At 36.7% G+C, this 26,383-nt stretch overlaps 1 protein-coding gene across 4 annotated transcripts in view; it reads right to left on the bottom strand.

The window, feature by feature from the left end:
* DOCK4 (dedicator of cytokinesis 4) overlaps positions 1-26,383 on the bottom strand; it is a 241,377-nt gene that overhangs the window by 102,243 nt on the left and 112,751 nt on the right. For all 4 annotated transcript variants that reach the window (XM_050324050.1, XM_050324052.1, XM_050324051.1 and 1 more), the window contains exons 9-13: positions 17,734-17,815; positions 17,046-17,106; positions 15,029-15,161; positions 13,434-13,522; positions 96-221 (exon numbers count right to left, since the gene is read on the bottom strand). In XM_050324050.1, coding sequence (XP_050180007.1) covers positions 96-221; positions 13,434-13,522; positions 15,029-15,161; positions 17,046-17,106; positions 17,734-17,815 — 491 coding nt within the window. The remainder of the gene's footprint in view (positions 1-95; positions 222-13,433; positions 13,523-15,028; positions 15,162-17,045; positions 17,107-17,733; positions 17,816-26,383) is intronic.

Below are 26,383 nucleotides of genomic sequence, written 5' to 3'. Positions count from 1 at the left end.
TTCAGAATACAGTAGTTATTTGGAAAACAGCTGAAAATCAAGTAATTGCTCATTAGTTCTTTCTTTTGCTGCTTATTGAGATATTTTTCTCTTACCAGGCATTATGATATTGGAAAAACCTAGTTTCCTTGTTATGGATACTCCGTGGGTAAATCTCGATGTATACTCTCTCCTAATTTGTTCTATGTCTCCATGAAGTAACTGAAGAGAAACTGCCAGACCTGAGAATGAAGAGAAAAACAATGAAAGATAAGACACTCAAACAGATTATGGACATCACTACTTGATGTCATGAAAACTAGCCATGAAAAAGCATTAGCAAATTATTACTAATGTGTAACTGAGCTATAATGACATATATCAAAATTATCTCAATAGAGATGGACTGAGGCCTTAACTAAAAAAAAGAACTACAAAAAGGTAAATTTAGAGAAATTTCAAACAGTAATATTTGATACCATTTCAATTTTCCACATCCTCCAACACAATCCTGTCTTCACTGATATGCAAGAAAAAGTGCACATAGAATGGTCCCAAACTATGGGTGAAACGCAGAAGTCTCATTACAGTGCATCAATTAACCTGATACAAAGTTATACAATTTATTAATCCAAAATCTGAAGAAACAAATTCTAATAAACCAATATAGCATAATCAGTAGTTTTTACTTAGAAATAGTACTTTCATAATGACTGAAATTACAATCTTTTTTTCAGTATTCATCAGATTTAATCAATCATACTCTTCCTTATGTTTGGTAGAAAACATGCAAAATGCAAGGGTGGACATATAATTATTTTCCAACATTTATTCTTCTAGAACCAAGGAAGTATAACTTCATCTACTACATCTGTGGTATACAAATAAATTGTAAAGAGCATACTTCATTACAGCTGAGATTAACAAAAACAACAGGCATGCCTTTTGGTTATTTCAAATATAATCACTGAGGCAAGTGTCTTCCCTGACCTTCAACAATACTACAGCATATTATGTATCAACACACAGATCATGGAGAAGATAAGAGCAAAGTCTTCATTTATGCTGAACAACTGGAGATAAACAGACAACTCAGAAGAGTCATAACAAACTTGGGATTAAGCTAAAGCAAATAACATGTACACACAAACTGAACAACAAGGTCATCAGTCCTTTCAGCTTTGAAAGAAATTTCCCCTACAACCATGCTACTATTTAACTGAACCATGCTATTTAACTGAATAAATTTACTTGAATTTTGATGGTTCCTAAAATCAGAGCTTGACAAATCTGTACTAAGTACTGCCAGCTCAGGCTACTGCAAATCAGATATCTGATTGCCATGACAACTTTTATATTTTTCTTCTTACCTACACTTACATTCTATTATTTTGGTAATTCCAGAGAACATGATACTCTGAGTAAACTTTCCTTCTCATCGAAAACAGCTCGCCTACACATATCCAACTGGGTACATAAACAAATCTTACAAGGAAAAACCTTCAGTGACGTCTATTCTATTTTATGGACTGTATTTAATGCCATGAACCATTAATTACTTTTGTAGGAGAATTTGTTCTGAGGTTATCTAGTGAACAAATTTTAGAAAATAGTGAAAATCATTATTGGTATAGGTCAGAAAACAAACTGCACTGTGGCTACCTGATGGTACACGAGTTTGGTACAAAGTCATACAGGTAAAATTCAGGCTCTCTTAGACCAAGTGAGAGGTTTTACACTGCTGTATGGGAAGATCTAGGCTGAGTACAGCTCTGCTATAAATATGGATATTTAGCCCACCTCCAATCTTGCTTCTTTTATATTTTAAGAAACTGCTATACATACATATGTATAATCATACCCCCATATGCCCCCATTGCACTGTTCCCTTGGAAACCTAAAAAAAAAACCTGCTGCAGATCACATCAACCACAACAGCATTAATCAGATATTGTACACCGCCTGGTGTTGAGCAAAGTTATTGTGTTTTCTAAACAAAAGTTGAAGACCCCAAATCAGATTTTATTTAACTACAAAGCTCACAAATTTCCTTGAAGAATTTTATTTAGCTCAAAAACAAGATGTCAAAAAACCTCATCAGTGGCAAAACTGGTTTAACTTGAGAAAAAAAGCTGTCAAGATTTGAAGTACTTGTTCATGCAAGGCGAGAAAAGATAGTAGAACTCTGCATTTCATGGCATTCATTGTTAGAAAATGAAGAGTCATCTCTATGAATCAAAAAGCAGCAAGAAAATCTCTCAGTGAACACACTTGAAACATGGGTTAGTCATTTTACCTATAGTTTATATACATCTTTGAAATATAAATGGTATGCATTCCCCAGCTCTTCAGAATAATGAAGAACACTGGATTACAGATAGCAAAATTACTTAAAAAGGTTGTATGCTGTAATGAGAGCAGTAAATAGGAAAGAGTGAAAATAAACCAGAATGGAAGCAGGGAAAAGATGCACAAGAAAGGAAGCCTGAAGAAACTCTGAAAAACAAGATTTCAAGTTAACATTTTTGCCACTGAGGATCCAGTTACCAAATAAAAGGGAATTGACAAGAAGGGAAGTGGAACTGATAAATCTGGTAAGAGTGTTAATGTAAGGAGCACACAGACTTTACACAATCAATGAAAAGAAGACAATTCCTAGTTAAAGGAATTGGATTGCTCTGTCAGAGCTCCACTAATTTTGCAAGGAAACCAGACTCCCCTGCATAAAGGACCTAAAATCATAAGAGGCATACTGTTACTGAGCTGTGATAGCCAAGTTACAGAACAGGTTGTTTGAATTCCCAATGACTTGTCACATTCAGAATGCTGAGATAGGCAAAAGGTATATATTGTACATGAAAAGTCAGGAACTTATTTATAGTCCTAATGAAACCTATAACAGTCTAATCAAAGAGTTACCATTAGTCCATTAACAATGGCACTAACGCACTCCAAACCAAACACCACAAAAATGACAAATATAAACAATTTTTCCAGTATCTACCCCTTGCTCACCCTTCCACTGACCCTCTGGATTCAGTGGTTTGAACCTGTGTAGGTATGGTATGGTGATTGAGTTATCAGCATCCCAAATCCTTTGCCATGAGAAGTAAGATGTTGCCTGTTTCTTCCTTCTCTCTTTCTAGGCTCCTCTTGGACTAATTTTTATGCTTGCTAATGTGCTTTACATCTTGTTATTTCTTCACTAGTCTACAACTCCTCATTACATCCTAACCGATCATATATGATGGGTTTTATATATGCCACATATCTGTTATTTCTTCTCTTCTTTTCCCTTAAAACTGATTTTATTCTGCTCTCAAGGTCACAGTATTTGATGACCAGTAATTGCTAAGTGGTTCATAGGTCTGAGGCCTCTAATATCACGCCATGCCTGTACTTTCAAGGTGTCAGTTATGGTCACATGTCTTTACTCTTCTACGTTTCATTTTAGTCTAGGGTTATAGACAGTTAACTCTACACAGAGTAACTGCATGTTATAACTATTTATTAAATACAAAGCATACCTATCAAGGTGGGTTACACCACACAACTGCACAAAGCTAAGCTATAGCAAGAGCTATAATAAAGCAGATAGAATTTATTATTTTTTCATTAGATATATGCTCCTAAAAGTCAGACCAAATCTCCAGGCAGCCTACGACAAGTCCAGCCAGCCAAAGCCAGATACGCAATGTGGACCTTGCTGTCAGCCAAACACAAAGCCTGTGACCATTGCAAGCCACAACAATCCCATATTTATGGGTCTATAAAAATACAACGCACTTGCCAAAGAAAGTAGACACCCATCATGACTGAGGAAACATGTATTTGCAATAAAAGTCATGAGGGAGAGAATTCTTTACTGTGAGGGTACTGAGACACTGGAACAAGCGGTCTAGAGAAATTGTGGATGAAGAGGCCTGGAACTAGATACCTTTAAGGTCCCTTTAAGGTCCCTTCCAACCCAATGCATTCTATGATTCCAAGATTCTTCATCAAAATGTTACCAGAATTTTGCATACCATAACAGGCAGAAGGTCACTGAGGTCAATTTACAAAGTGATTAAAGCTATTGCTGTGAAGAAAGGGGTGGAGGGGAAATATTGCTTCTAGAAAGGAGGTTTAATCACCAGACACTAATGAGACAGGGTTAAGGTAGAGAAGGTTTCCAAAGAATTTAGAAAGCAACCAGTCTGGGAGAGATGAAGAAGACACTCACAGAAAATGAATACAGTCAAAAGAATGCAGAGATACTCTATTTGTACCCAGAGACAGAAAATAATTCATTAACAATTCTCTTATGGAAACATGACTACCTTTTCTGCCATTTAACAAAGGTAATACCCTATAGTTTTAATTTATTCCACTCTGATGATGTATATCTACATCAGTTCTTTCTCATCTCTTTTCATACACACAATAAAATTATCAGTCTTAGACAAAATTAGAGCATTTTGTGATGCACAAAGCAAAATAGAGAGCTGCAACATGCCACCATACACTGCATCTGACTGTGGCTGATACGATCATTACATCACTTTGGATAAACACTAGGTGTCATAAACTTCATAACTATACATTTTCCATTTCTAGAACAGTAGGGGCTAAAACATAACAATAAAAATTATTATCCAGTCTCTGAAGGACTGGCACATTTTCTTTAATTAGCTACATAGTGTAGCTTTGTCCCCTCAGAAAAAATTTCAATTACCTCCCTAATGGTAATTAAAACCTCTTGTGTTAGCTATTATTCTTTATTTACCCCAGTTCTGAAAATACTACTACAATACTCTATATGAAACTGCAAAAATATCTGCTTTTATTTCTTTTGCAAGCTAATGAAATTTCTCACTATTAACTTGTACTAAAGTTCAACACAGATTATTTTTATCAATCAGATGAAAGAGAATGCAGAAAATTGACAAGCTGCTGAATAAACATCCCAGACTTTTGTTAGATTTGTCATTTTACCTTCAAACAGCTTTTGTACTGCATTATTGATTTCTGCATTTAGTTATAACAAAAAGCAACTGTTCATTATAGACCCTTTATTTGCTTATAGACCCTTTATTTGCATTTGACCTTCTGGACAGAGGGGAAAGCATTTACATTCAGCTTCTATCTACTGACAGCAGAGAATCCTAGATCATATTAAGAAGAAAATGCCTAGCAGCTGCTCAGGAAACTGATAAAAAAATGCCCCAACCCTCAAACAGAATGTTATTCATCACTGTTTGTATTTTTAGGAAAGGTAATAAAATAAGGCATCTGTCCAAATAAAGCTGCTTAAGGGTGTTCAAAGTATTCTAAGAGCATACACGTTCCCATTTCTGGTAGTGTTTCAAGTGCAAAGGTAAAAAGGTAAAAGGCAAAAACAGTCAATGCTATTGGTAAAAAATGATTTATTGATTTAATGTGATCTGGGACGAACAATTGTATAAATCTTTGCCATGGCAAAATCCATGTAAATCCCACACATTACAGTCTGGGAATAAAAGAGATAAAAAAGGAAGGGTAGATTCATTCCTTGACAGTCTTTTTGAAGACTTCATTCTGATTACTTTGGACGATCAAAGGAAACTCCAAACTCCTCTTTTCCTCAGCTCTAAATTCTGTGGTTTAGTTCAGTAAAAAAAAGAATGCATGAATGCCATTGCAACATTTTGACAACTTTCTTGGAGCTCCTGTACCCACGATTTTTGTCAGAAATGCCTTGAAGCGTGGAAAGTAGGGGTTTTTTCTTCTTCAAATGGAACATAAACACTTAAATGCAAATGACATTTAACTGTCACAGGAAAACTGGCTTGGAATTTCTTTACAGGGTAGATGGTAGAGTCTCAAATATTTCTTGGTAGAATCACCATAGGACAAAGGATAAAGGACCAAAAGGCTAAATTACTTTATAAGCACCTAGTCTAACCTCCACATACAGACAATAAAGGCTTGAGAAATAATTGCTTCCATTCTTACTTTACTAAGCCCATTGTTGCCCTTTACTATTAACAATATGCATGGCATGTTAACACCCATTTCCACACTACATTGTTAGATTGCAAAGGTGAATCATCCTGCAAAAAAATTTTTAAAACTACATTTTTGCATACTGTTCTGTTAGCTACAACATTAAGGAGTGAACAAGACACATTTTTACATTATGTAGCCTCACCTAGGAATTTCTGGGTTTAAATTGGGTGCCATTTCAATCACGTGCAGAAATAGCATGGCCAGCAGGACCAAGGCAGGGATCTACCCCTGGTACTAAGCACTGGTGGGACTGCACCTTAAATCCTGTGTTCAGTTTTGGCCTCCTCACTACAAGAAATACATTGAGGTATTGGAGCATGTCCAGAGAAGGGCAACAAAACTGGTGAGGGGTCTGGAGCAAAATTTTTATGATGACCAGCTGAGGGAGCTGGGGTTGTTTAGTCTGGAGATGAGGAAGCTCAGAGGAGACCTTATTGGTCTCTAAAACTACCTGAAAGGAGGTTGCAGTGAGGTGGGGGAGGGTGTCTACTCTCAAGGTTATAAGCAATAAGAGCAAACTGCCTGCAGTTCTACCAGGGAAGGCTTAGACTGGATATAGAGAAAAAAGTCTTCATGGAAAGGGTTGTCAAGCATTAGAAAGGGCTGCCCAGAGAAGTGGTTAAGTCACCATGCCTGGAGATATCTAAAAGATGCATAGATGTGACACTTAGGGACAGGGTTTAGTGGTGGACTTGGCAGTGCTGGGTTAACGGTTGGCCTCAATGATTCTTAAAGTCTTTCCCGGTCTAAATGATTCTATGATCCTATAATTGCAGTACTGAGATGAACAACAAGTCTTAGCTTCTACTGGATATAAAATCTCTCTGACAGTATCACAATGGTACGTTTTTCATTCTTCTCTAAAAACAAAGCTTTTAGCAATACCCAAGAGAACAATATGAATTTAATTTTATTGGAGTCCTTATCTCCATCAAAGTCTACAAGTCACGCTTTACGAAGAACACTTGCAGATAAGTGCACTAAAAATCTACCTTGAACTTGCTTTTGAAGTCCTTATGGTAAAGTCAGAACATTCACAAGCAACAACAAAAGCTTAAACTGCTGTAAAAATGTACAAAATTATGTCTGACTAGTCTATAAGTCTGCCACCTTTAAGGATTAATATATTTTCTCAAAAATTCCATAAACAATATTACATGCTAGATTAGGCTACCCATCAGTTTGGGAAAAGGGGTTTAGGGAAGATTGCTGAACATCATCCATCTTGTAAAAAGTACATGAAAATGTAAAGTTCTACAAATCCTTCTCTAAAAACCTGTTCTAAAACTGGCTTTTTTATATCTTGAGGTTGTCTTTCAGAGCCAAACAGTCTCAGAACAACAATTTATGTGCAAAATTCTCTATATGTTTAATCTTCCAGCTTTAGCATTTGTTGAGAACAAAAAGGAATGCCTTAATTCCTTGTGTACTTAGTGAAGCATATATAAGCACTATTCTTATTTTAAATGTATTTCAAATAGCAGCCTTCAGTGACAACTAATTCTTAAACACATCAAACTGAAATACACATAATCTTCTTGTCACAAAACGTAACAAAAATTAAAACTGACAGATTTATAAATTGTCCTAGAACTACAGTAATTAAACAAACGTACTTCCTTTTTAAATATTAGTGATGCATAGATAAAAAAGACATTTCAAAGCACTGCTGACATCTGAGAACCCTGCTGATAAAATACAAACATCAGAAAACTTTTCTGTGATTAATTATACACTCAGGAGTAACCTAAAAGTTAGGTGCTTCATTCTGTTTTATCTTCACTGTCAAGTATATCTTACTACTCCTGCTATCATTCCTCCTCATTTCTTCCCAGTCATTGCTCCAGTCAATTGCCCACTGTGAGCCTGTGCTTCCTTTTCGTGGCTAGAACTCATAGCTGCTCCCAGCAGGGAATGCACACTTTGTTTCCCATCCAACATTTCTTGCACTGATTCACAGGAAAAAAAGCTCTTCTTGCAAGAACTCTTGGTATGGTAATGCTGTGAACTGCTGGGGTAGCATCAAGCAAACACAGTCACGCTACTTCTGGTATCTAGAAAATACTTTAAAGTTACCATAGCTGTACTCCTAGAAATACTGTACTCTAAACTTAGCCTGAGCTATCAATTCCCTGTTGTATTCAAACTCTTGCATTTTTCATCTTACCAAATGTGAAAAAATTATGCTACTTGGTTAAGAGGCCTCTGCAGTTTTTCTACTGACAGGTAAATAGTGACCCTAACAGGCTTCCTCCTCCTAATCAAGGAATTTGTAAGCCAAAGCTCACTTTGAAATAGGTGATCAAAGTACATCTTTCTTTAAATTTCTCAGTGTTCAACAGTAACCATGGAGAAATTATATTATTAGAGCACCAAGCAGCTGCTGAATGAAGGTAAATAGGCATGAGAAGGCATATAATGCCCCAAAGCACGTACCACTGTTTCTATCCAACTGTCTCCATTGCCATACTTATCTCAGAACTTGAATCTTGTCAGATGAGTTCATGCACTGGGCTGGTCTACCTTACTTTGGATTTGTTGAAATAAAATGACAGCAGTGTAATGAAATTTGCCTTTGATTGAGCAACCTCCCTGAACTTCAAAAAAGTTAGATCTCACTTTGAAATTGGTTCAGCTTTGAGCTGGTGTTGGACCATGTAACCTCCTGAGGACCCTTCCAGACTAACTGTATGATCTGATGAATAACTTTCCGCCTTAAGATGACAGATTGTCTTATGTCATGATGGTATTCTTAGCAAACATCTGTCAACACACGTATTCAAGTCCCCCATGCTTCAATCAGGGCATTGTGCTGTTGCCCATTTATTGACCAGTCTCCTTTTGTTAGGCAGCATCACCTTAGATAAACCTCTGACTGCGGATTTTTGCACAGGTACATGGAAACAAGTTTGAGGCAGTAAACTATTAATTTGAAAAAGTAATTGTGCATCTTTCTAAAGAAAGAAATTAACAGTTTGTGGCTGATAGACTTAAGACAATCTTTTACAAATCAAATCACAGCCTGGATTTGTGTTAAAAACAGTCTCCCTTTTCAGGTCTTGTCTTCACCATATTTAAAAATTCATGATCCTGCCAACTTATAGATACAATATAGTAATTTCTGACTTTATTCTTTTTATGACCTAAACTGAATGCATGAGGATATAACTTATGTAGATTTTTCAAGAGATGCATTTTAACCCCTTACACAACAGCTAAAAAATTAATGCTGCTGTATTAAAAAAAAAAAAAAAAGAAATCTTGCTTGAGCCAAGAGTGGCAAGAGAAATCCAACTATTTTGAATGTGTTTCCTCTAAAGCTTTAGGCACTCCCATCAATTAATGTATAATTAACAGTGTTTCCAGTGGAGTTGCAAACTAAATTTGGTATTGCTACCAGAGGATACACCACACTGAGAAGCTCAGTAAACATGTAATTAGGTCACATTACTCCTGTCCAGTTCATCAGAACATTCCAAGATAATGGCACAGGAAAAGACTTTCCCACTACATTAGCTATTTTTGTGGAATCCACACAAGAATTCAAAGCTACATAGTAGCTAGATATGTTTATAATTTCTTACATCAGTAATTTAATCTCTAAGATTTGAAAGAATTTTCAATTTGAAAGAATTTTCACCTCCTTTGCAGTAACAACTGAAAATTATATGTATCCTTGTATCAGCCCTGCATCAGGTATATGCAGTTTTTCAAGATTTGTGATAAGGAAATCTAAATCGGAGGTTACACATGAGACTATTAGGAGCCTAAAGTAAAAAGCAGAGAAAAACAGAATGTCTTGCATCCCCCTGAAACTAAACTATAGTCTTTCTTCTCAAAGGAACATGAAGCAAAAGAAATTTTCAGTGCATTTTTCATTGATTTTTAAATACTATTTTTATAAGGTAACTCACTAGGGGGAATATTCACATATAACATGAGACTCAGGTTTAAATTCCTTCTCTATAGGGTTTGCTAAGAGGACACATGAATACAGATCACACTCAAAAAAATTACGCACTACTTGGTAGGCTTTAGAGCTACTTCAACTTTCCCCATGGTATAATGAATATTTTCAGATCATATACAAAGTTGAATAGTTCCTGAAGGGAAGTCGGAGAAGCCAAGCAATTAGCATGCTCATCTGGGACATGTGAGACAGACTGAAATTCCTTTTCCAAATCAGAATCTCTGCTCCTGCAGATACAAAAATAGAAATGTGCTATTTTCCTCACAAGACTGATGTAATTAGGTGTGATGTCTATGCAGGAATATTATTTTTTCCACTGTTTTTTACATTTTAAAACAAAGCAACTAGCTTCTAATTCTAAGAAAAAAATGTTCTAGGAAAAATACATTTTATAGCTAGCTCTGCTCCATATATTACTGAAACCTGGTTTGTTTAATAATTACAAAATCACCTAGATCTAGTAGTATTTATTCTACAAATACTACAAACCAAGAAATAAAAGTGCTACTAAATTCAGCAAAGACTGTACAATTTGGCCTTTGCAGTAACAGTTTGATCTCCTACACCAGGCAACCAGGTGTTTTCCAGTAAGCCGATACCTCACACCAGCTGCAAAGACTAGTGGTGAATGGTAATTTCATCCACTCCCTGATACTCCAGTCTCTGTTAGATTGGATGGAAGCTCATGAGGAAAACATTCCAGTTCCCACCTCAGCAAAGAATACTAAATTATCCACATGACTGAGTCCCTTCCATTCCTGCACCACTGAGAAGAGGAAAAGGGACAAACATCTGTCCCCTGCTCCTTTCTGGGCTTCATTAAGAAGTGACAGTGACTTGATCCTTTTAAGACTCAAGTTGAGAATAAGATGCAAGAGGATTCTGTACTTAAGAACTGTCATGAGTTGAAGTAGAAAAAGTAGTTTTGGAGGCAGTAGGGGTTTGAGTGCTAAATACAAATGTTATAGTCTGTCACAATGTGTTCTACATGCAAGACACCCAAAGTACATTTTGAGCTCCTTTTTGACACAGAAAACTAGAAGAATTTATTTTTTTTCCTGAAGAATATTATGAACTATCTGATTAATTATTTCAGTACTGAAATGCAACAATGTGTGGAAACTAAAGACTTTGTGTAAAATCTCCTGAGCTGAAAAGAAACTGTACAGGACAGAATATGAAGAGGGAACAAGCCTAGAGGATAGACTATAGTCCGAAGCATCTTCACTGTTGTTTGTTTACTGTGCTTCCTTTCCTAAGTATTTTCTAAGTCTTTTCAAGGTGATTTTAAAAGGGCAAGTGTGATATAAGCCAAAAATTCAAGTCCTCCTACATTTGTCTCATACCTACAACAGTTCCTAAGGGAGAGAAAAGACATGTCTCCTGTAATGCAAGGTTTTCTCCTTTTCTGACAAGGTGGCAAACAAAGCTAATGAGGCTTCAGAACCAGTCACTCAATACTATTACAAAAAAAGACAGCAAACGAAAAATAAAAAGTAGTGTAACAACAACATTTTCCATGAGGTGTCAGCAGAAGTATCTGAACATATTGCTAAAGCCTTGCAGGGCTTTTTCAGGCTGTTAAGAAGTCGCAGAAAAATGAATTTCATGTGTGCAATATAAATAACCTTTCATAATTCATCTTTTAGTTGCTCAGTACTCAGAGTGATATTACCACTCACTTCCTCTTTCCCTTTCCAATATTCACATGCACTGGAATTTCTGTGCTGCTCTTCCCTCACCCTAACAGGCCTTTTCAAAATGTTACTGATCATCCATCTGCCAAGTTTAGTTTCCAGCCCCCTGCAACCTGGAAAAAAAATCATGTCCCACAGGTCTTTCATGTTGAACACTGTTATGAGAGAAAAATAGCATAAGTAATGTATCACAGTGTAAGCACGTATTGCATGGACAGTCAGAATGATCCAAGAGGAAGTTTGTTCTTCATTAATACGATTAACATATTTAAGAAGCCCAATACTATACTTACTTGGTAACATGCCCTTCTATTTTGTATACATGATTTTTATATTTATCATCCAATAAGACTCGTGATATTCTAAAACTTAAATATATATATGTAGGATCAGAAATGGTTAAATATATACCTTCAGTCTTGATAAATAACATATGCTTTTATGTGCCTCTTGGTTATCCACTAAAGATTGTTAAACATACATTTTTCAAGGTAAACATTATGAATGAAATCAAGTTAAAGAAGCATGAAGTCTACTACATGAAAGGGATTAAAAACACAGCATACTGGAACCTGGAAAATGAGATTTTTCTATATTCATATTTCAACTAATTAACATTTAACAGGGACAAAACAATATTTGAGTACATGGACAATAGACTTATAAGCCTCCACTTCAGGTTTCATTTGAAGTTTGACTCCATGTTTGGATGACAGAATTGAGAAAAAGTTAGGAAGTTGATATTGAAAAAGAAAATAAGAAAAACTGTAAATTCCACATATCCTAAGGGCCAAACCACCATCTCATAATAGGAAAGGTCAGTTGCGTCCCATTCCTTAAGTCTCACACACAAACTTATTTCGATGACAGTTTCAGAAACATAGAGCTGACTGGGGAAGACTATTGGTAAGGTCCTAAATAATGACCTGCATCTTGCTCAGCTGGAATGCAGAGCTACCAGAAGGAATGCAGATCATACTGATAGCTCCCAGTAATTTTTTTTTTAAGTTTAATATTCGATTGTCCTGGGTTTGGTCAGGACAGAATTAATTTTTCTCCAGTAGCCATAGGAGGGTGGGGTCTGGAGAAGTGTGGGTGTGTCTAGGTTGTTATTCTATACCACCACATGTCACAAGTAAGGGACACTCACTTCCATGAGGGAAGATATGGCTTTGGATCAGGGTGGGAGGGGGAAACCTGTACGCCACTGTTCTTTGTCATCTGGGGTCCTCGGTGACACCCTCTTTTGTACACTTTTGTCATTAATATTCTTGCTTTTACTGTTTACTTCCCATATCTCATTGCTGTTTCTAGTAAATTGTTCTTATCTCAACCTGTAACCTCTGCCTTTTGCCTCTCTCACTGGAGGGGAGGAGTGGTCCATGGTTTTTTTAGTGGGAGTACTAAATACCATTCCTAAACCATGACAATAATGTCACTGGCAAATTTTTTATTCCTGATGAAAATGTGAGGCAGAAATGTCAAGCAATATGGATCAATAATTTGATCAGCCCCATGTGAACAGAATTCCAGCAAACTGTAGTTCCTCAGAACAGAATAAAGTTTATATTACATAGTTCCTTGAAGAAAATTCATTGACATTTTTTTCTTACATGTGCACATGAACAGCACTATTGTACATTTTCATCTGACTATTTTATGTTTCTTTCATACGCATTAATCCTTCCAAAATAGAGCCTCTTCATTTGCAAACTACGAAACCCCTAAGAATGCAAACAGAAAGGTGGCTAATTACTCACCTGCATTGGAGCCTGTCAAATTGTAACGTGCATTCAGCTTTTTAATGATATTTTCATGGATCTGATACCAGTCACTCTCCGTGTTGCACCTAGAAAAATTATAACTTTCTTAATTCTGAAATGGGAACACACGTTTATCAGATCAGCTTCACAACATATCCCTAAATAAATCCTCTTTAGTGCATGAAACAAAAATGCAATAGGAGCTAACAAAGCCCCATGAAACTGCCTGTCCCAATGGAAAAAGTAAGAGTGCTCTTATCATTTGAGAAAGGCACCAAGAAATACTTGCTTCACGTAAGGATGGGAGAAAGATAAGAGCAATTATGCTGAGCAACTCAGCCGTGACCAAGTTCATTTCTGTATAGATCTATCCTTTAGGGCTAAACCGTATCTTGTGACATTCAGTGCGAAACACAGGACTCAGAGCTGATCTTAGACAGAAAATTCTGTGTTGTACACTTTGAATTTATTTAAAATAGGATGTGATCTTCAGGAGGTAGTCAATGAAAGAGCAAATTACATTTCAGTATACATTTAGTAAATTGTTGGTTTTCCATAAGGAAAACCTGACGATGTTCTAATGATCACTCTTTAAAGTTTAGACTGAAATTAGCCTTAGCACCAAATATGGTCTTAAGTGATATGTCTTCCATTGTTTTTGTTATTCCAAAACAAACTGACAAAATTAAAAAACAAACAAACTAAACACCCCACAAAAACAAACAAACAAAATTTTTTTTAACCAACAGTGAACATTTATCTGACTTCAATGTCCCAGGAGCCTAAATAAGAGCCAGCCCACATTTTACACTATATTGTTTTTCTGCAGCACTGATTCCAGGAGTTCTAATTCAACACAGATACAGAAAAAAGGAGAAAGGCTGCCTGAAAGAATTCCAAGCCTTCAAGATTTGAGTGCTAAGTCTGTGAGGGGCAGAACTTTCTCATGTGCACAACAATACATATCCCAGGTATATGCACTGAGAATAGACCACTCCACAAAACAGTTTTTATTATAATGTCCAAGATCATCAGGAAATGACATACATTGTGTTGCTATCAGAAAATTGAACTTTCTTCCAATTACTATAGCCAAAATCTACTATTTAACCAATCATTCATTTTAAATCTACCTTTGATTTTTTCATTCTCCGAAACTGTCTTTTATACCTTTGTTATTCCCATTATATAATTGTTTAATTTCACAAAAAGATACTCTGCCTGCTTTTTTCTGTAGTTAAAAAGTACTTCCACTAGCTGCCTAGGAAGAACAAAGCATTTAAATAAGTCCTAAAAGCACTTTATGTTACCATAAAAAGAGAGCTCCAGAAGGATGTGAAAAATGCTGAAACATACAGAAATATCTAAAACGATGTAACCTCTATCTTTAATATTATCCCACTTTATAAACACATCTGTAGAACTAGCCAAAATTGCCACACTGTGACCAAATAAGAAAAATTAGCTACTACTACATGTGTTTGGAATAGAAGGGAGCTATAGCTATAGCTCACACTGTACTTAGCACCACTGATTCTGACGCAGACTGGCTCAAAGGTACTTCCAAAAATTAAGAAAAAAGTACTACTTACATATAGACTTTCAAGACAAGGTCGTCCTTTGAATCTCCTGCCAGCAAATCTGCAATACTGAGGACTGCACAGCCAAAGGGCCGTCTATACTGCACATTGCAGGCATTTTTCTTTTCTCCAGCTCCCATTCGCCCTGCCAAACAAAACACATATTTGATGCATAATCCATGGAACCATCGTCTCTCTTCAAACCACAGAAGCGAGGCAGCAAGCAATCCAGCTCAGCATCTAAGCAGCCAATGCCAAGTGTACACACTGGGAACCTGGTCCATCTTTATCCTGCATTCGTACAAATTCATACCAATGGTACAGGAAGTCCACCACATATGTGGTGATCTTGAATGGTCTTAGATCAGAGGTTCTGCTCATCCTCTCATGATCTCCATTCAACAAAAAATACTTTCTGATACTCAGTGATAGCAAGCTCATGACACTACCAAGTTAAATGTAGAGTTTGGACATGATAGACTGTTCAACATTTGCTGTCTGGGAAGAATTATTTTACTGTGATTGTTGTTACATGTGAGAGGTATTGTGATTGAGCCATTAAAAATTACTACTCAAATGCTGTTTTCAAATAGGAAACTATCAAGCAATGGAATAATTGACCAGCTGAAGAAAAATCAGGTAGAGATGAAACACAGGGAGAAAAGATGACAAAGGGCCAAAGAACAAATTATGATAAAGAAAGAAAGAAGGAGATTTGAAACAAATATTTTTCCTAGCCTTTTCTATTTGATTTAAATACAATTGATCAATCTCCTCAGTGTGTTCCTGGCATTTGAAACTGCCATCTTTCTAGGCATTTTATTCAACTGAGCTCTGGCAGCTATGTATCTTTCCCACCAAGTCTTAATTTCTGACAAAAAAACCCTATGGTTGCAGTTGCTGCAGGGCAATGTCTCCTCCAAATATTCCTATGCATCACAGCAGCTTGAAGAGTAATTGTTCATTTTCACACCATGCAGCATATAAATGTCATTTTAACTTTTTAATATTTCAGTCATTCATTTATAAACTTGACTGAGAATATATTTGAAAACTATATAACCAGAAAAATTCTACTCACTACTGTTTTTTAAAACATTTATTCTTAACAAATATACTTATATCAGAGCTTACCATATCCTTTCTGAATCCTTGCCAATAAAAACAAACCACAATATTTTGAGGAAATACCAAACCACTATGAAAATTCAAGGAAAAATTATTCCTCAAAACTGTAAATTAACATTAACTTTGTAACAAGTTGTTTCTGAACTCAGCACAAGTTAGAGTGACCTATATTTCAAACCTAAATATCTTTCAAAAATAGGAGGAGACGTTTTATTTAGTACTGCCCTGATGCAACTAGAGACAGTTTATAAAGAAAACAATATATCTAAGAGGTCAGAAGTAGACCCAAAGATTATTGTTTCACATCAGTACAGCCCAGAGGATAACTTCCTAAAATAAATACCTAACACAAATGTACACTTTTTTTCTCCTCCACTTTGTTCTAGAAGACTTGATATCTGTCTATATCATCAGGGATTAAAATTATGGACTATGAAACATAGTCCATTTCTTTCCCTCTCCTCCTTTTTAAAGAGGTCAGGCAGAAGACAAAATTCATCTGAACCATTTCAGATTTACTTCAGCTACTATGTATTAATTAGGTACATTAAAAGTCTGGGCAAATTTTTCTTTGAACAAAGGATGCTTGAAATTACACTTGGGAACAAGAATGGACTCAATGACAAGTCCATCATCTTAACACAATTCATATTTGACACTTTCATTTTGTTTTTTTGATTGTAATAAAGTATTCTGCATCTAAACTCAGTTAGCAGTACACTTTAGAAATACTATAAGACAATGCTGAGAAATCCAAAGCAATTTTTCTATGAAAGCCCAGGCAGTTTCTTTTCCAAAAATTATTCAAAGGTCTAGCTAATACAACAAATCCCAAAGCTGACTCCAAGCAGTTTTCGTCTATTTACTGTCATATGTCTAACAAATACAAGATTATACCTACCTATTCGGATAATGTGCACAGTGATATAGATGTCCTTCCTGAGTTCACTGCTACCCAAATCCTGCATAAGATCAGAACCTCATTATTTCTGACTCCCAATTAAAATGTGACATTTTAAAGAGATCTGTACACACTGCTTTCACTGCCAGTGAAAGTGATAAATGAACAGTGAGTTCATTTATACAGCATTAACAAATTATCCCTTCAACACTTTAAATTGGTGGTCATGCACTCAAAATGACTGTGCTAAAATAACATGATTAGAATTTGCTGCAATATGGCAAAATCAGTAGAAGGACACAAGAGACTTGCTGTGTGCTTTGAACAGCAGCAACGCATTTCTGCAATTCCAAATATTCCAAAAGTACAGAGAGTGCTGCACAAACAACTGTTTGGATGTAAATAGCACAAGGAGGAAAAATAACTGGTCCTTGTTGCAGGGACAAAGACTGGTACATATGCCTACGTGAAAGTTTAGATGAGTGTCCACACACTGCCAGAAAATATTCAAACTGGGAGTTCAGCAATACCCTCAATCCAGCCTTTAGAGCTAATGTTCATAACAACGTACAAGCTTAGGGAGCAGTTCTGAGTCAACCACAGAATAACAATTTAATTCAACTTCTATTTTCAATACCCCCCCCCAAAAAAAAGCACAAAGAAAAGATTGAGAATAGGAAGAACTCACCACAAAGAGAGAACAGTGTCTTTCAGGCTTTTCTGGGCATTTTGGCAAACCATTTCTATTCAGTCTTAAAAAAAATCTTTCACTATAAGAAAACAAATATGACAGATACGTTGAACAACACTACAGCAAAAGTAGATCTCATTTTGATCTTATTTCCATATACAACCTTCCTCAAGATACAAATGAATGAAATAATTTCTTTCTGAAAGTCCCAGCTGTATCAATAAAAAATCACAATCACACTAGTGAAGGGTGGTGATTAACTTAATCATCTAACAAAATTATTAAAAATTCAATACAAAATAGACGACTGATTGTCATGTGGAAGAATGATATTGTACATTCTAGTACACATTCTAGTACATTCTAGTAGAGAAACACTAGCAATAAAATCCATTCATCCTAGAACTAAAATTAGATGCGTAATAGTTGGTATTGATTCTTGCTAAACAAATGTCAACATTGCCACGCTTGTATTCAAACAATATTCTTTTTCCCAGATAGGAAGATGATGGTAGGGGACATTTTTCCTATTTAACTCTATCAAAATCTCTCACTAGAGTACATTGATTTTAGCAGTCTTGTAAGAGTCTTGAAAGATCCAGCAGGGCCAATTTTATTTTTGAAATCCTGTTTTGCAATCCACTGTGGGGTGTTAAATACTGAAGCTGATATAAGTACTAACACTGCTAGTAGGGAGATACAGAGAATTCTTATTTCCAAATAAAACAAGACCCCATTGAAAGAGAAATCACTTTTTGAAACATTCCCATTTAATAGTAGGTCCATTATGGATAAACTCTGAGCAAACTTGGCAATGCATACATGGGAAGATTATGAAAAAGCAAACTTTCTATGCTTTAGATAATTTTCTCCAAGACACAGACTCGTAAGATATGTAACAATCATATTTCTGTAGTGAGAGAAGTGGAAAATGGAAAAAACAAAAGAAGTCAGATGCATTTTATTTCCCTTCATCCTCTTACCCCCAGCCCCAGCTGATCAGACACATGAGTCTGGATGTCCTGTAATGCTCAAATCAGAAATAAAAGTTCTCAAGTGCAACTAGTTTTTTTTCTCAGCTGCATCCATATCTTCTGCTTATTCCAGAGGCTAAACACAGTTTACTACTGCTCTATGTAGCTTTTCAAAATGCAGCTGGAAAATCACTAGGAATATGTTGGATAAGATCCAACTCAGTAGAGACTAATTAAATCTTTATTGCACCAGCATTTGCCTGGTAGGAAATCTGCATTGACCATTCACAGAATCAGTCATTCACGTTGAAAGGGACCTTAAAAGGCCTCAGTGTCCAACCTCCTGTTCAAAGCAGGGTCAGCTATCAGGTCAGATTAGCTTGCTCAGAGCTTTAGCCGGTTGGGTCATGAAAACCTTAAGCTGTGGAGACCACAAGGCTACTCTGAAAAACCTGTTTGAGTTTTTGGCTGAACTCAGTTTATTCTTTACATCCAAATGAACACTCTCTTGTTAAAGTCTATATCCCTTTTCTCTCTCATTGTCCCACCATGCACTGTAAATGTTATTGATCTTGTAGGTAAATAGGGACAAACTTTTTAGCAGAGCCAGTCATCCTGCTAAAGAACCAGGAGTAATGGTTATGAACTAAAAGAGGGTCTATTCAGACTAGATATAAGAAAGATATTTACAATGACAGTGGTAAAACACTGGAACAGGTTTCCCAGTGAGGTGATAGATGCCCCACCCCCGGAAACATTCACAGTCAGTTTGGATGGGGTTCTGACCAGCAAGACTCCAAGACTCTATGATCTTGGAAGTCTTTTCCAAACTTAATGATTCTATGATCATGCCTCAGCTCACTGAAGAGGGGTTGGAATAGACAACCTTTAAATGGTCCCTTCTGACCCAAACCATTCCACGATTCTACAATTCTATGGCTTAGCTCCCCTCAAAACTGCTTCTTCTCCAGCCTGAACAAGCCCCACTGCCTCAAACTGACCTCTCAGGGCAGGAGCTCCTGTCCACAAACAATGTGAGCTGTCCTGCTGAGCTCACTTCAGCTCATTAACATTGCTCTTGTATTGAAAAATTTGCAGCATATAACCAATGCTGAGCAGCGAATGATCGCTTCCCATAAGCAACTAGCTATGTTCTTGTTGACACAACCTAGGATGCTGTTAGTTTCAAAAGCACATTTCTTAAGAGCTATGTCTGGAGACTGCTTTATGTTTTTATGTGCCAGCTACCCAGCCTGAACTTGCAAACACTTAGATTTTTTCGTTGTGACTACTTGAAAACTTTTGTGCAATCCTCAGCTGTACAGCTTTTATATCAGACATCATAAAAGGCAAAACCTAAGAAAGAGTAGAGCTGAACTCAAACACCTTGAAGTGCATGAAAATGTCATTTCCTCAGAAAATGGTATTTTTCTCGTTCATGTTTTAAGACAGAATGAACTTTTGTAGCTTAGGTCTCCATGAAAACTTTAAATTTGAGTTTTAAAGACTGTTCATGTGAGTGTATTTTCACTGAAATGTAAGTTGGTATTTTGCTGCTGATTTACAAATGGTTTTCAAAATAATTCTGCCCTTTCATTTGGATTTAGTTCATTTGCAATACTGGAAAATACAGTAAAAAAAAGTGCACAGCTTTGTTTACAGGTCTCATACAAAGTTATTGTACATTGAACAAGAATTATTAATTATATTACCAAAGCAGTTAAAGTTTTAGGACCCCATTATGTGTGGCACCATGCAAAATTGAATAAAAATAAAAAAGTCTCTGTTCCAGCAGTAACAATACAGCTTCTGTGCACTGAAGCCTGAAGTGCATTGGTATGCATCAACACAAATTTGGCCAATACGAGGTGATTTTGAATTTCACCGCTTTATCTTCAGTCTGTAGAACAATTTAAAAGTAAGACATACATACATACACACACACACACACCATACTTTGCTACATTTTTGTATTTAAACGCTAGATTTGTTGCTTCAAAGAAAAATACCATTCATAAGCTATCTTCACAGTTTACCTATTAACTGGCAAATAGGAAATTTAATTGGGAGTGTATTCTATATTTAATGAAGCTTACATTCTGCACAAAGGCACGTATTTTGAAAGCTTCCAACTCACTATCCACTATAATATGAAATTTTCAAGCTCTGCTTATACTCACAGACCATGAGATTATGAATCACAATACAGTGAAAAGCCAAAGACTTTTGTGATGCCACAAAGAAATACACTGATTGCAAAAGATACGTAATGGTTATGCAAATTTAATTTCCTCATTTGAATTTGAAATTTTGTTTCACTGAAACACAGGGCCCAGCGGCGATGAAAAAAGCAAACTGAAAACAACAAGGAAAAGAAATCTTAATCCTTGTTTGATGTTTTATGATACCTTTTTTTTACTGGAAACATATGACAGTACCAGTTACAGCTCAGATTAAAATGGTTATCTTTGAACATTTCCAGAGAGCAAAGGCAAGCAGTTAGACTTGTAAGATTACAAGACAGAAACGGCAATGTTATATCTAAGTACAGAGAGCATGTGCATTTATATATTATTTCAAAGGATTTATATAGAGACAAACAGGTTAGAAAAAGTGCTTAAGGAAAGTAAACAGTTGTCATAAAACAAAGTAAAGACACAGTTCCCAAGATCTGAAAGCTTGGCTTCAAACAGCAGCAAAAACCTCAGAGCTAGTATCTTATGGCACAGCAGTTTTCTCAACAGCCAGCTACACATACATAGATACAGCAAATACACACAGCAGTACCCCAAACCAGAAATACCTCTCCTTTGTATTAAGATGATTTGATTCTAGTTTAGATTTTAATGAATTTTTTATGAGCACCAATCTCACCATTTAAACATGCTGTACACATCTAAACTCAGCTGTCTTCCCACTGAAAATAAGGAAATAACTAATGTTGGAGAGATTAATTTAAGAAGGTCAACAAGGGATTGTTGTACTATAACTTCCCATGTATTAGCAGACTAACAATGTGTTCCAAATCTGCAGGCTTAACATTCGCATTTTAAAGAAACACAGCTAAAATTTGTTCTATTTTCATATGTGACCCCTATTTTCTTAGTATTAGCAGGAAAATATTACCAGCCACATGGTACCAGTCTAGACAGATTGCTTGCTCTATGATTTATAAACACACATCAAAAAAGAACCAGCCAGATTTATACTACATGGCATATTCTTGTGGCAAAGCTATGACATCAAATAGTCATAGTTCTCAGTATAGCTCCACTTTCAGACGTCTTTATAGATGCTCTCTACTTAAATATAGCTTAACAGTGATTTCTAAAGTAAATAATGAGAGGCAATATGAGAATACTGCCTCATAATTCACCAGCCCAAGTTTATCACATTCCAGAACACTGTTAATGGATGTTCATTAGGAACTTGAGTCTGAACAGACTTCATTTAAAGCTAAAGGCTCTGTGACTTCATAAAACACAGATCAGATACAAAATCTTACCTTCATACTTAGTGGTGAAATGCAGAAAAATGTGATACAACATATCATAAGTTACTGAAAGATCATAAAGTCTTAAAATATATCCTTAATCAGAGAATAACTAAATGATAAATGTACCAATGCGACTTAGCAGTACCAGCTAATCCACAGTTAGTCAGCCTCTGTATTTTACCTGTTATGCACTTAAAAAACCATACCCATAACTGTAAAATGCTAGGCAAAGAGCAGAGGGGGACAGAAAAGGAAGAATGAGTAGACAGAAAAGGAAGAATGAGTACTATAAAAATAAGATGTCAGCCAATTTAAGATAAAGATCAAAGCATTAACACTACAAATAAATAAATGAATAAAACAATCTTACAATGTTTCATCAAAGCTTATCTTCTGGTCCCCTAGCCATGCTGACAACGTCGGGGTAGAAGAAGAAAAAAATATTGAAGTGCTAGCTTTATGCAGTGGAGTCCAATTTTCATTGGTTAGCTGTACAGCTAACAAGGAGAAAAAGGAAAAGAGAAAGTAGAAAACAAGATTGGAGGAAAAGAAAAACAGACTTATGTAGCTGAATCAAACTCCTCCTCTCATATTCTTTTACCTCTTTATTAACCGAAGACAGCCTTGAGAAATTAATTTCTATTACAGTTTTTAAGAACACACCCTCTATTATTTTAGATATTTCCACCTGTATTTTAGCTAAAAGAGGGCATCACACATTTCTTGAAAAGAGTTAGGAAGCCATAATTTTAAATTATTTTTTATGAGAGACTAGGAGCCGGAGGAAGATGATGAAGTTTAAAAACAGAATACTGGAATGGATCAGCAGGTATTTACAACTAAAGAAAAAACATACACCAGAAGCTGCAGCTTTCAGTGAGCTTAGTCTGCCACCACAGACAAACATTTTGCAGCACAGCATTACCCGTGCACAGACCTACAGATCCTTTAAGCTGAATTACAGTCTTGATTATTATCCTAGTCCCTGACTGAGGTAACTGCATGGATACAAGAAGATTTGCAGTATCTTTCTCCAAAGATGGAAATTAAACCTGAAGAGAAGGGGAGGAATGGGTAAAGTGAAGGGAAACAATAACATTTAAGAAAATTTCCCTCCTTCCCATACCACCTGGCCCCCTATGTTTCCATCACCTTTTGGGGATTTACAAGCAGCAAGTCTGTATTTTTGTGCCAACTCTAACATGCCTTTTGCTGGTAGTCAGGGCAACTGTAACATGTTCTTAGTGAGATGATCTGTGAACCAACCATAATACCACTGATGTTTAATACATCCCATGGTTACCTAAATCTGGCTCAAGCATGCCATGGCTGGTGCACATACGCCTAACACATTCATTTCTGAATGTAACTAATTCTTTAAGCTCCACCAGCTACATGACAGGTCACCTCTTCTAGTTTTTTCATCATCACATTTACAAATAATTATTTCTCCTGACAGTTTTCAATTTTTACAATACAATCAGTAAGAAGGTTATTTGTTAATGCATATGAGAGACATAACCAATACCACAGGTTTCTCTTGCTTGGGTGGATTTGTCTGCTTTAAAAATGCATCTATCTACACAAGGTCAGATCAAAGATCTGTATAAGCTAGTATCCTTACTCCAACCACAGCAAGCAGAAGGCATTCAAGGAAGAATCTCAGAACAGGAGATAGGTAGGTACATTTGTTTCACTGAATATAGCTCTTCCTGAGAGGAACTGAGCTACATCATGAAATACAACTAATTTCTAGCATACCCTCACATCTGAGAATAACACTTCTATATTTGTTGATTTGAGGGCTGTATTGGGTCTGGCTGAGCTGGAGTTCATTTCCCTATAGCAGCCTTCACAGTGCTGTGCTTTGCATCGGTAGCCAAAAGGGTGATAACACACCAGTGTTTTGGCTACTGCTGAGCACAGCATCAGCACTGGAACATTCCTTCCTCAGTTGAGGGCAAGATCCTGGGAGGGGGCACAAGTAGGCCAGCTGACCCAAACTGACCAAAGGGATATTCCAAATATTATGATGTCAGCTCAGATATAAAAGCTGAGGCAAGGAGCAGGAAGGCAGACATTCATTGTCTCCAGTGGCTGCTGCTTAGGAACCGTCATGCGTGCTGAGGCCCTGCTGCTCGGGAGTGTCCGACCATCGCTGCTGATGGGAAGCAGAGAATAAACCGTGTTATCTTTCACTTCGCTTTTGCATGTGCAAGATTTTGCTTTGCTTCTGCTTTAATAAACTGCCTTATCCCAACCCACGAGTTGTTTTCCAGCTTACTCTCTCCCCTGGCTGGCTGGGAAGGGGAGTGATAGAGAGGCTGGGTGGGCACCTGGCGTCCAGCCAAGGTCAAGCCACCAAAAGGGCTTATGAAATATATGATTAAAAGCAGGCTCTGTCCACCTCTAAAATACAAAATCAAACCTTTCCAAAACATTTGCTTGCTAGACTACATCTGTGCCTCTTTTCAGAAGCTCATTCCTACCATATCTACCTCATTTTACTTATTCACAAATTTAATTCTTTCATTGCAAAATCCCTGCTGAATAGGATAGTCTAGGCATTCAAGTCAAAGCAAATACGCTTGATGGAATGCCAACCTCTCAAAAAATACTTGTAACACTAGCCTGAAGGAAAATGTTATTCTTTTGCAATTCAAGAATAGAAGGAGCTGTTTATCAAAACTGTCTCATTAAGGACAGCAAATTACACAGCATTGCACAGTCAGATAAAACGAATGATTTGTAAAAACACTATGGTTTAACCCCAGCCAGTATCTCAGCCTCACATGGCCACACAGTGGGTTGGGCCAGAGAATCGGAAGCTTAAAAGTCAGCAAACTCATGGGTTAAGATACAGACAGTTTAAGAAGTAAAGCAGAAGCCACATACACAAGCAAAGGAAAACAAGGAATTCTTTCACCACTTCCTATGGGCAGGCAGGTGCTCAGCTATCCCCAGGAAAGCAGTGCTCCCTCCCAGGTAACGGTGACTGGGGAAGACAAGTGCCATCACTCCAGAAGTACTCCCTCTTCCTTCTTTTTCTTCCCCCAGCTTTATATGTTGAGCATGATGTCATATGTTCTGGGATATCCCTGAGGTCAGTTGGGGTCATCTGTCCAAGCTGTGTCCTCTCCCAACACCTTGTGCACCCCCAGCCTCCTCGCTGGTGGAGTGGGGTGAGAGGCACGAAAGGATTTAACCCTGTGTAAGCTCTGCTTAGCAATAGTTAAAATATCCTGGTGTTACCAATCCTGTCCTCAGAACCAATTCAAAACACAGCCCCATACCAGCTACTGTAAAGAAAATGAACACTGACCCAGCCAAAATTAGCATAAAAAAGAAGTATTATTAAAACAATTGGACCTCTTAAAGGCACCTGGCCTTGAAGGGCCACCTGGCAATGAAGGGCAATAAAAATCTGTAGAAAAGATCTTACAGAAACTACCACGAGGCCAAAACATTTGGCAGGAGGATACAGCTGTGCCAAACATCCCTTTCATATATTCTTCCCTTTACATGAATCATATCTGTTTATACTGCTACTTATGATGAGTATGTAAAGCTGAGCTACAAATACAATTAGTTAATTGTGAGGGATAAATAAAATATATATTTCCTCTTAATATATTGATATTGATATTGGTATTCCTGCCCATTGCAGGGCGAGTGGAACTAGGTGGTCTTTTTGGACTTCTTCTAACTCAACCCATTCCATGATTTTATCGAAAGCTAAAAAAATTTAAAACATTAATAGGTAAAAGGAGAAACAGGGTAGACCTATAGAAACCTAGCATGCCAACTCACTGTTTTTGACATTTCTCATTGGTCCTGGTATGTTCCTGTCAAAAGTTTCTAAACACAAAGCAGTTTTCAGGTCAAAACCAGACTCAGGGAAAGAAAAAAAAAAAATCCTCACACAATGGGTAAGCAGCTTGAATACCAACAGGGTACCTAAGGCAATTCAACAAAAAGGGCACACTGATTGACTGGGCCAGCACTTCAGGGTTCTTGTCGCTGACATGGAAGAACTCCACAGCAGGCAGTTCATGACACTATCCCCAAACAAAAAGTACTATTCACTTGAGGCATATCCTTCACATCCCAGTCTGACTGGGACCAAGAAACTGTCTTTTGCTAATCTCCACTAATAATTCCTACTCCTAAATTTCTC

The sequence above is a fragment of the Myiozetetes cayanensis genome, unplaced genomic scaffold, assembly GCF_022539395.1.
Source record: "Myiozetetes cayanensis isolate MyiCay16 unplaced genomic scaffold, myiCay2020 scf3, whole genome shotgun sequence".
NCBI lineage: Eukaryota > Metazoa > Chordata > Aves > Passeriformes > Tyrannidae > Myiozetetes > Myiozetetes cayanensis.
Note: the sequence above shows the minus strand (reverse complement) of the source record. Positions and strands in the feature narration are given on the sequence as shown.